The 11,957-nt window shown below is 34.7% G+C and overlaps 1 protein-coding gene across 1 annotated transcript in view; it reads left to right on the forward strand.

The window, feature by feature from the left end:
- Nucleotides 1-11,475, forward strand: part of Smp_162900 (tyrosine kinase) — a gene marked incomplete at both ends in the record, with an annotated part of 78,041 nt that extends 66,566 nt beyond the window's left edge. Inside the window, 5 exons of the mRNA XM_018790241.1 lie at nt 6,763-7,384; nt 8,129-8,466; nt 9,126-9,362; nt 10,515-10,582; nt 11,422-11,475. Coding sequence (XP_018655604.1) covers nt 6,763-7,384; nt 8,129-8,466; nt 9,126-9,362; nt 10,515-10,582; nt 11,422-11,475 — 1,319 coding nt within the window. The remainder of the gene's footprint in view (nt 1-6,762; nt 7,385-8,128; nt 8,467-9,125; nt 9,363-10,514; nt 10,583-11,421) is intronic.
- Between the last annotated feature and the right edge of the window lie 482 nt (nt 11,476-11,957).

Below are 11,957 nucleotides of genomic sequence, written 5' to 3' on the forward strand. Positions count from 1 at the left end.
ACAAATGCATTCTTATCCGTCTTAATCTAGATCCTGATTTCCAGTACCTCTTCATATATACCTTTTCATACTACATTTTTGAACCTCATCTTTGTTGGGATGACCCTGCGAATTTCTCGCAATAGACATGACAAACTCAGGAAACATTTAGAACCATTTTATTCAATCAGCGTTTGACTAGACGTTTTGCTAGAAACATCATGGAAACGAAGTCACATGTAGAGGTTCTGATTGGCTGATTGCTACACTGCTACTATGTTTAGTAGTATTCTATAATTTTTAGGAAAACCCAAGGACCTCTAAAATACTATAAAAACTCTATATTTTCTGTACATAATTGAACCTTTGAAGTAAAGTGCTTCCCGCATATTGTGTGCCTTTTCTCTTGTGTTCAAGTCACTGTGTAGTTCTAGCTTGGGGGTTACAAGACTAGCTTAGGATCCTAGTATAGCGTTCAATCAACAAGACTTATCAATCTTAAATAGTCAATTTTGGTCATGCTCATCGTTACAACATTATATCACTCATCATTCCATTTTGTTAATTTAATTTCATTGTGCTAATGTGTTGTAGAAATGTCGGTTATCGCACATTTGTGCTGGGTCTCTTTGTTAGTTATAACTGACTGTCTTCGAAAGCGATGCCGATTATAGAAGTTTACATGACTCTGAGGTTCTAGAAGCTCCTGAATAATATACTAGCCTTATTGACAAATTCCATAATGATCAAATCAGAATGAAAGAAGTCTATTCAATCGTTTTCTAAATGTTTTTAATTGAAAAGAATTCAAATAATTCTATCTGATATATGAACGAAGAATGTTCTTTTCAATAAACTCGCTTCAAGTTATACAATTATATATCCACATTAATAATCCGAAAAGTTCCCAGATTTTAAGTAAAGTAGGTCGGTCAAAGTTATGGCATATATAAACTAAAGATAATAATCTTAACCATTGAATGATCTAATTTGACTAATGTATTCAAAACCGTTGTTAGTCAGATATGATTGTCTCTGTTATTTTTATTCAGAAATCGTATTATTATTATGATTATCATTATTATCGGTTTAACACCACCATTAACCTTCCGAATACATGATTCATTTACTTAACACTCACCTCGACCTTATTACTTTCTATTGATTTCATATATAAATGTTTACACACTAAACATTTGATCTAATTTGTAGTTGCATTAGTATTTCACTCAACTCATCTAATCCATATTCATTCTGATCATGAATCTTAAAATTTCATTTAATGTATAAACTGATTCAAGTTAACTTTGCATATAAATCATCCCAATCAGTCAATCAGTTAGCTACAACGTAGGATCAAGCACATATATGCATTGGTCCAAATTGCCACATCTCATTAGCACAAAAAGATGAACATCGAATTCATAGAAGTAGCTACTTCAATGGTAGTAATCAGTCAGTCACAACGTAGAACTTCGTACGTACGTACATCAGTTAGAGTTGCCATACCAAATTAGCACAGTGATGAAGTTGTCGATTCAAATCCTATAGTGGTAGAAGTAGTAAGAGTATAAGCAGTAATGTGAAAGATAAGGGTTTGAAGATGTTATTGAAGGAGTATAATCCAGTGAATTAAATTTGGAAAGAGAAAAAGGATAGAGACATGAAAAAATTCAGAAGATTAAAATTTGGTAGAACACAATGAGTGGATGCACCCTCGCCATTGAAAACGATTTTGAACCATGTCATTCAAAGTCTCTAACCATCGATGGATATCATCTTGCGAATCCTAACCAGGTAGTCTACACCTACCAACATGGCTCAGTCCACTTGTCAGTGACTTCATGGATTTGTGCCACGTTTTGGTCTTGCATCGACACCTGAACTAATGATAGAGAGTGAAGTAGTTGAGCGTGTCGACCGCTTCACTTACCTTGGGAGTCTCATCAGCCCTTGTGGTCAATGGCAGTAATATATAAAAGAAAGACTATATATAAGGATATAATACAGGAAGAAGGAATTAGTTCATAGAAAGGCATAAAGTAATTTTAATCTCACAGTTTAAGGGAAGACAAAGATTGTGTATATACACCTACTCCATTGTAATACATTCTGAGCCATGTCACCCATAGTCTCCAATCATTGGTTACGATAGTCAAGTTGGCCCCAACCAGGTAGTCTGCATCTGCCAACATGGCTCAGACTAGAAGTTAGTGACTTTAAGGATTGATGCTATATTTTGGTTTGGCCACCCCTAACTTTCTTCCAACCGTCTCCAACACTAGTCAGTATCGCGCGTCGTGGTAATTGGTGTTCAGGCATACGTAACATGTGACCCAACCATCTCAGTCGATGAAGATTTACAACCTCATCAACTGATTTACCATCATTCCAACATTATTTCATCTTACAATTCTAAATTCACATACTTTAACTTTAAACGATGCACTTTGCCTTTAACCTGTTCATTTTTCAGATTATTAATGTGGATATATAATTGTAGGTGTTATATCGATTGAATGCGTTCTTGCCCAGTTGATAATATATGAACGTGATAAGACCGCCCATTAGAGAGCAGTGAATTTATTTATCGCCCAATGATACACAAAAAACCGTGTGAGCAGTCTTAAGTACTTGTCAGTCCTGCTATCTGCCTAGCCCAGCCAGTTAAGTCCAGAACACCAATAACAGCCTCTGTAATATGAGTCATTATTCACAAACATACTGGGTTCATATACCAACCAAACAGACCACATCGTACCATAAAATAGAAAATAACATTTGCACAAGATTCAGCCAAATGTGGTTGTGAATAGGGGGGAACAGTAATCAATAGACTGTGGATAACTAAAGAACGGTAAATCGTATAATAATAGTCTATAGGTCAAAATAAAGCTAATAATGAGAGGGAAATGAATATGAATAGTTTAGTTACTTAACAATTACACAATGGGAAATATACATATCATATTGCTCCATAAATAGTTCTCAAAAGTCACCATTCATAATTCTCCACGGGATACAACAATTGGACCTAAAGAGGATTTATGAAAAAAAAAGAAAGAATATTCTTCATTCATATATCTGTGTTTTCATTGAATGAGGATGTTTTAAACAATTCTATCTGAATTCATTTTGTATTGCTTGTTTGAATCTCCCCATCGATGTGTTAGGATTGCAACTGGTCAGTCTCTAATTGGCATGTGTGCATACTGTGCGTATCGCTTCGATATAGCCTTAATTCACAAGCATGGTAAGCAGAGATGGATAGTGGCTAGCAGAGAGAGACTGACCAGCGAAGGTACTGGGTTCGAGTCCCAGAGTGGACATCAACTCTGAGATGCAGGTACATCCAGCTGACGAGTCCCGAATAGGACGAAACGCGCGTCAAACTGGATTCCACTGCTAGCCACTATCCATCTTTGCTTACCAATTCTATCTGAAATTGTGAATCTTGTACTTTTAGTGACTAGTTTTTTGTATTTCAATATTGGTTCATTTTTTTGTCTGGTAATTAGTTTCAAAAGTAATACATATAAATAGGTAATCGTTTTATGTATGTCATAGACACTAACTACTACTGATAAATGAATATTATCGATCAAATGAGGTAGGTGATTGTACCCTGTTAGTTATACCAACTTTCCAATGGTACGCGTTATTTCGAATAATCTGTATTGATAAGATCAGTTTGCTTTTGTCTCGTTATTACGTATATTATTCTTAAATTTCTAATTGTCTATAAATTCTTCTCTCCCTTTTGCACACACACACACACACATGTAGACATTCTATAAATCATTAATCTCGCTTGTTTCTTTGTTTCCATATCACCCAGTTAAAATAATGATAATAATAAACAAATAAAAACATGATTTCAATTATTAAAGTAGATAAAAAAAAGATTCTATTCATTATTTTCAAAAACCTACTCATAACTGTCTACATTGTGTTACTTTTTCATAAATCCTCCATTCATTTATGTATCAGAATGGTGTTTCGTGGAGATTTCAGTATTTTCATAGTTGAAATCATGATTCGATTAAAGCTAGACCACCATGGAAAATCTGGAAGCACTGGACGGCTGTTTCGTCATATTGTGGGAATCCTCAGCAGTGCGCATCCACGATCCCGCCTCGAGAGACTGGTAGGTTCGAATCTCGCGATGCGAGATCGTGGATGCACATTACTGAGGAGTCCCACAATAGGATGAAACGACCATCCAGTGCTTCCAGGTCTTGCATGGTGGTATAACTTCAATTGACGCATGATTTCATTTGTGTATATTGAATGTTTGTTCACTCTAATTTTTGTCTTTTTTTAGTTTATTTGTAAGTAACAATTAATTGAGAATTATTGTTTAAATTGTCTGAATGACTAGTGGATTATGAATATCACTATTATTTTGTGATATTTGTATGAAATTTCCAGTGCTTTCAGGTTTTCCATGGTGGTCTAGCTTTAATCGACTCATGAATTAAACTTATTATTAAATTCTTTTCCAGCCATATTTTCTTACACAAGAGCTTGGCTATCAGGACTCAGTATCTTAGTAGATAACGTGATGGCGTTTGAAGATTAAGGTACTGGGTTCTAGTCCCAGAGTGAACATCAACTCTGAGGTGCAGTTACATCCGGCTGACGAGTCCCGAACAGGACGTGATATGCGTCCTGGATTCTACTGCTAGCCACAATCCATCTTTGCTTATAATGCATGTGAATTAAGACTATATCGAGACAATACTCACAGTATGCACATATGGCCAATAAGAGACTAATCAATTTCAGTCCTAAACATCAATGGGAAGATTCAAACATAATAACAAGTGAATTTTACTTGTTTTAGTTATGTTACTTATAAGTACTTATAAGTAGTAAAAAACGTCGACCTAAAATAGACGTTGCGTTGTGTACTAAGAAATTTATAAATATTGTCGGAGAATTTGAAGTCATAGGATAGTGAAATTAGCACTTTTACATGTTGTTATGTTTAGTATTATTAGTTTTAGTATAAAGCAGAGAAAATATTCCAGTTTTGAGATTTCATTAATGAAGTGATGACATTATTTTAAAGAAATGTGATAGTAATAATAGTGTTACTTAATACTGCGTTTACTATAGTAGGGAATTTATGGTTTGAAATGTTTCGAGAAATATCTCCTTCTGCATATATGTACTCCAGAATATAGTCATTTGAAAATGACAAGGAAAATTGGTTGGTTTTGTTTCCCCTGAGTTAAACAGTTTGATTATGAAAATTATAACATTCTGAACAAAATAATCGTCGAAACATGATTCAATCTTGGTTAACACACTACTGGAAACCTATATACATTGGGCAGCTGTTTTCTTCTAGTATGGGATTCCTCAACAATGCGCTTCCAATATTTTGCACGCGGGACTCTAACCGATCGAAGACAATGGAAAATGGTTTTGCGGTTATGGATCGATTGAAGTTTAACATTAACACCGTTGGATGCCGGTTCGGTGGTCTAAGGGTTGGGCGATCGGGTGCGGGGTCTAATATTTTGGTTACGAGTCTTACGTGGATACCTTGGGCGCGCACCTCTGGGGAGTCTTATACTAGGGTGAAATAGCCGTCTAGTGCTTTCAGGTTCTCAGTGGTGGTTTCACATTTATCGGTTCATAATTTTAATGGAATCCAACGATTTTCACAACCCCATACTAAAAATTATCATTTCCAGTAAGGCTTACAACCCTTACTCAGATGCTCGATTATTTCTTTTTGATAGCTTTCTTTGTGATTGTCTTAATAGGTTTTGTGTGCTTTTAATCTAACTCCTATTACTTTGATGATATATATGGTCAGCTGAATGGTAATTTTATCAATCTTCACATTCAAAGCGTAACTAACATAAATATACCTGTACTCTGAGATGATAGAGAATATGTGTGGCTCAGGAAGAGGATTTTGAGCGTGGATGATTTAATCATGAAGTTTCCTTTGCGTACCTTGACTACATCATCAGCACATAATTCAATAAGAAGTGAATCGGTGGAATTTCTTCACAATTGACTAGCTGCTTGTTCTACTGACTCTAGAATTTGGTTATCTTTTGTCCATAGATATATAGCCTTTGTTTGTTTGTCTGTCTTGACTTTCCACCTCTAACCGGATCTTTGACTTTGAAGTTGTTTATTCTTTTCCTTATTGATTGATAGATTTGTTCAATCCCGATATGTCTGTTGATTGGTGCGTTACCAGGGATGAATACTTCTAAGGATTCTCTAGCTTTCTTTGTATTTCCTTTTTTCGGTATTTCGACGTTTTATCAATCGACATCATATCTATAGTTGTCCACATGCAGTGATATGAGAGAAACTATGTCGTGACACTTAACCTTAGGCTGATGCTGACATAGACATAGACGGAGCGGATGACTTTTTTTGTCTCACTCAATGCTATTCATAGCTTCTGTATTTAACTTTGTAGATGATATTTGGTTTGTCTCCGTTTGTCGTCGTGTTCTTTGTTCTTCACGATATTGATTGTAAAGTTTTTGTGGGTTTATGCGCTACACCTATTGTTAGCGGTCTTAATAATCTGTTTATCACAAACCGATTAGCCTTCATACTGAAAATGTAACCGACATAGACAATACCTGGCAAACATTACAGTTTCAAACTTGATGTCAATCAAAGATAGTATTTTGATCTATATCTATTAATTAATATGTTCAATGCAATATATCTATAATTCATAGTTTTTTGGTTGAATAAAGCAATTCATTTTATTCACTTATCTATCCATTTCATTATAAGTCACACATACAACTTTAAATCGTCTACCATCCAATTCATCATCATCTTCAATTATTGGTAATCTAACTGAACCAAGTAGTTTAGGCAGTTCAACAACAAGTCGTGACAGTTCATTAACTGTTGTTTCATCATCATACAACGGTTGCAGTAGTAGTAGTGGTGGTGGTGTTGGTATCGGCTACGGTCCTAGTACTGGTGGATATACATCATCATTAAATAATACTACTAGTCATGATGAGACATCATTTACAGAACAACAGCAAACTCAACATCAGCCTTCAATATCATCATCATGTTATTATGAGACATCTACAAATGGTTCACTTTCACCAGCGTCTAGTCTATCATCTATGATATCGGCTACATGCGTTCCATCCCATTCAATGACATCCAGTATTTCAAATTCTATAAATATTAATAATTCTACATCATTATGCAATAATAATAATAATAGTACATCAATTGCACAAGGTTGTCTACGAGCATTAAGATCTGGTGAAACAGTATTTCGTGCGTCAACGAATACTTCAGCTAGTACATTGAATTCACGAAGAAAAGTTAGTACATCTTCAAGAACAAATACTCCAATGTTGTTGACAGATGAAAGATCAACAAATCCAAGGTAAATACAAAGTTTTATCTGTTTTTTTTGTAATCTTATGCTTGTGTTTATGTTAGCTTTTTCTTTTTTTCTTCTGCCTCTCCACGAACCTGTCATTCACTGAGAATGTGAGATGTAACTCAACTGTGTGTCATTACAAGTTGAGGTTAAGCATTCGCGCTCAAAACCGAAGATTCCGGGTTCGAATCCTGCCCGCGGGATCATAGATACTACTAAGGATTCTCATACTAAGACGAAATGGCCGTCCATCTCTTCCAGGTTTTCAATGACGGTTTAAAACTGGTCGATTCATGATTTCAATCAAAACTCAACAATATCTATAACCCTATACTAATCATTCTTTCTTCCTGAATCATATTGTTTGTTCCCAATTTTTTCTACTATCAATGATCATCTATTAGCACTTCTACGACTATGCTATTTGTCTTCATGGTTTCTTATCACTATGTTGATATTCTGTGTCTACTGAAAACATTGTTTAACATAGTTTTCGTGCTAGGTGACAACCATTAGCAAATGTGTACCTGCAAATTTGAAGCGATTGATGTTCCCTGTAAGGTTTGAACTCCTTAAAACTTGATCGACAGAAGACATCAACAGGAAATATCAATTCCCTTGGGATTTCAGGCACATCTTGCTGATGAGATCCAATTAGCACGAAACCTTAGTCCCTAGGGCTTACCTCTCAACTACCTTAAACTATCTAACTATCTAATATTTATTTTCTATTTTTTCTTATTGTAGAATCAAAAATTTATCACCAACTGTAACACTAGTCAATTTGTCAACAAAGAATTCCACTGATGATGCTATTTCTTCATCAAGTTTATTAAGGAAGAAATCCAACTTATTGTTTAATCGGGATATATATCAGTCATCATCATCAGCTGAGCGAAGTCCAAATCATTATTTAACTAATTCTACTAACATAACAACTAGCACTAATACTACTAGTCATACATTACAACAACACAAAACGTTAAATCGTGTAGATCTATCACATTCATCATCATCTTCATCGTCAATATCACCATTGTCTACACCATTTTTGGGTGAATCAAAAGTACAGTGTTCTCAAATAAGTATGTTACGTTGTTTTCAATATTTTTCATTACTATTATTCTTGTCTTGGTAATATATAAAATTCAGTATGTACTAAGGTTGATCACCGTCTACCATAGGTTTACATCTCCTCACGATGCTCCACTGCATTGTGGGTTAGACCTTTAGGTCAAAGGCTCTGGGTGTGTGGTCCCTTAAGAAAACCACCTGTTTCAGTTTGGGCACCTTGGCAGTATCACAGCCCTCACACAAATCTCATTCAATTTGTGTGGCGCATATATATTTGGTGCCTCTTTGTACCAATATTTATGTGTTTAAATAAAAATAAATAAATCCCTAGTTGAATAAAACTTTTCAAAAATGTACACTCCTTAAAACCTCATATGACATCATAAATTGATTCAAATTGGGAGTGTAAACTATATTAGGCTTTAAATCATTGATCTAAATATATCATATCCGCTTCGAGGTTGAATGGTCACAAGTTCGATCACATATGAAGTGGTAAATTCCCACTGTTGAAGAGTAATAATCTCATATTGGGACAAAACACTAGTTCAGTGCTTTACAACGTCCTCGACAGCTCTACACCTGGTGTTGTCAGTTTATAATAAAGACTAATATCAAATTATTTATTGTTTTACTTCTAAATAAAATCATAATTTTTTTTATCCATTAGATAATGTTCAATCGAGATTGAGTAGTAGTAGTCATCCAACAACACCGAAAATAGACACAACTACACCAATAAATGAAAATAATGTTAATGTGTCCAATATGGATTTAAACAGTGTAATGGCATCATTTTTAAGCAAAGATTTTGGTAGTTTTCTTGATAATGATACAAATCTATGTAACATGAACAGTATCAATGGTGATGATAGTATTGGTCGTGTTCAATTGAATAAAAGTCGTGGTAAGTCAAGCAGCCTTTAATTATCTACATGTATGTGTATGTTTGTTTGATGTCAACATCAAACGACTGGTATTCTTGTTTTACAACTAGCGACCAGTAGTACCTTCTATTGTCGAAACCTTCTTACGTCCGATAGAAATCAGAAGTCAGACGAGAAGAGGTAGGAAAGATATATTTGATACGTTACCAATATATCGAGAGGCGTTCGTTCTTAGCTAACTATTGAAACGTAGGAGCTGTGTCCCATGCCGAGTTGAAACGTGATCTGGTACGGATGCATGACCGAAAGCCTTCAGTTAAACAAGTCCACTTAAACAACGTGGTCAGCATCCAATGTCGAACACTTAGAAAGCTATTGATTTTGGGGAATTATTTACAGCTACAATGTAAATCTAGTTTGTCTGTCACTCACTGTTTGTTTCTAAACTATTCATTAAGGAACTACATCATTTAACATCATGTTTATGGTGATAAGTTGTTTTTACTGACTAATGATATCTGTTATTTAAGTGTTGGTATAACTATAAGGAGTCACACACTACTTTAACCGGTCAATCAGTCAGTCAGCTACAACGTAGGACCAAGCACACATATGCATCGGTCCAAGTTGGCATACCTCATTAGTACAACAAGATGAGCACCAAATTCATAGAAGTAGTTAATTTAGTGGTGATAATATATAAAAGAAAGGTTGTATATAAGGATGTAGTACAGGAAGAAAGATATGAAGCAATTTTAATCTCAAGGTTTAAAGGAAGATAAAGTAACCGGTCAATACCGCAAACTGACTGAAGTTTTAAATATAACTCCACTACATGTACTAGCTCACTGGTGTAAATGTAACGAACTAGCTGCGAGGTCTAAAAGTTGTGGGTTCCATCTCTGACAATGAGGTTTAGGATGTCTACTGTTGAGGTATCCTATGCTTAGACGAATTAAGTACTCTCTGGGGTTTTTTTCCACTGTTTAGCAGAAGTTTCCCTCTTTAGTATCGATTGAAGATCTTCGGTGATGAAATGACCTAACTTGAAATGCATAATCTTGTACTACTGGTTTGATGTTTGATGTTTTCAATTAAATAATCTTCAAATACTCTTTTTAATTTAACACATATTTACATTCATAAGTATGTTTTTTTTTTCATTTTAACAGTCCCATCGAGTTCACAATCCAATTTGTCAAAATCACCATTCAAATCAAGTTTATCTAGATTACCACAGGTATGTGAAGAAATTTATTTATATTGTTTTATTTGTGATAATTCCCTACTGATTCAAATCCTTCAACAGTTGATGTTTTGATATCTATAAAGGTTTTTATTTCCTACATTTGGCGGTATTCACGATTAGATTTTGATCAGTATTTTCTAACTTATGTTACATCCTAAGTGGGATGCTTCTGTATTACTACTGAGTGACAAAGTTTTGGCATATTTCGAATTGTCACTACTAGCGGAACGTATGATGATGATGATGATAATTTCGATCCATTTGGGACTCGTTAACTGGATGTAACTAAATGTTCCAATAACTAAATTATCATTTGATTTTAGATATCGTTTAGTAATTCATAAACTTTTATTCAAATTAGCAAATATCTATTGTAAGCGTGAGTCAATTGAACCTAGACCACCATGGAAAACCTGGAAGTACTGGACAACCGTTTCGTCCTATTATGGGACTCCTCAGCAGTGCGCACCCACGATCCCGCACTCGCGAGATTCGAACCCAGTACCTACCAGTCTCGCGCGCGAGCACTTAACCTCTAGACTACTGAGCTGGCCGGCATCCAACGGTATTAACGTCTAACTTCAACCAATCCACAAAGTTGAGCAACCGTTCACTAATTGTCTTCAGTGAGTTGATATCTCATAACAGACGTAGTTTGAACTCCATTGGTCACTGCTTCTCACTAGAACTCCTGGATTTACCTCTCGACGTCAGTCACTAGTGAGTATATGATTATTATTATGAAAATACCAAATCTCCACAAAACCCCTTCTGATAATAATAAATATCTATTGACTTTAATTTTTAACTATTTTTTTCTTTTTGATTAGCAACGTGGAAATCTACGTCATGGAAACAATGATGATGATGTACTCGCTATTTAATCAACATGTCAGCATTATCATCTATGGAACATTCAAACTGCACAATACATATGTGAATCTAAAGAAGTATATATATATATATATACTACTACTTACAAATAATTCATTACAATTATTTCTTTCCATTGCATTTCCGGGAACATTTTGTCGATTAAATTAAATGTAACTATACTAAATCCATACGAAAGAAACCATATAGGATTATGTATGTTTCCTTGTTTGATTCCTTCATTGAGCCAACTTTTATTATTTATCGATCATCAATTTTTTTCTTTTTATATATGGAATGTTATTCACCTTAATTGTTTCTAAGGGTGTCTACTATAGTAAATAAGAAATACTTGTTTCTAAGACATAGTTGAATATGATGTAATTTTCAGATATATATATATTCTGTATACACGTCTTTCTTGAATAACATTGTACTATTCTGTAATACTTAGTCAATGTTGATACAGACACATACACACACACACACATTG

Source organism: Schistosoma mansoni, chromosome W (genome assembly GCF_000237925.1).
Source record: "Schistosoma mansoni strain Puerto Rico chromosome W, complete genome".
In the NCBI taxonomy this organism is placed as follows: Eukaryota; Metazoa; Platyhelminthes; class Trematoda; order Strigeidida; family Schistosomatidae; genus Schistosoma; species Schistosoma mansoni.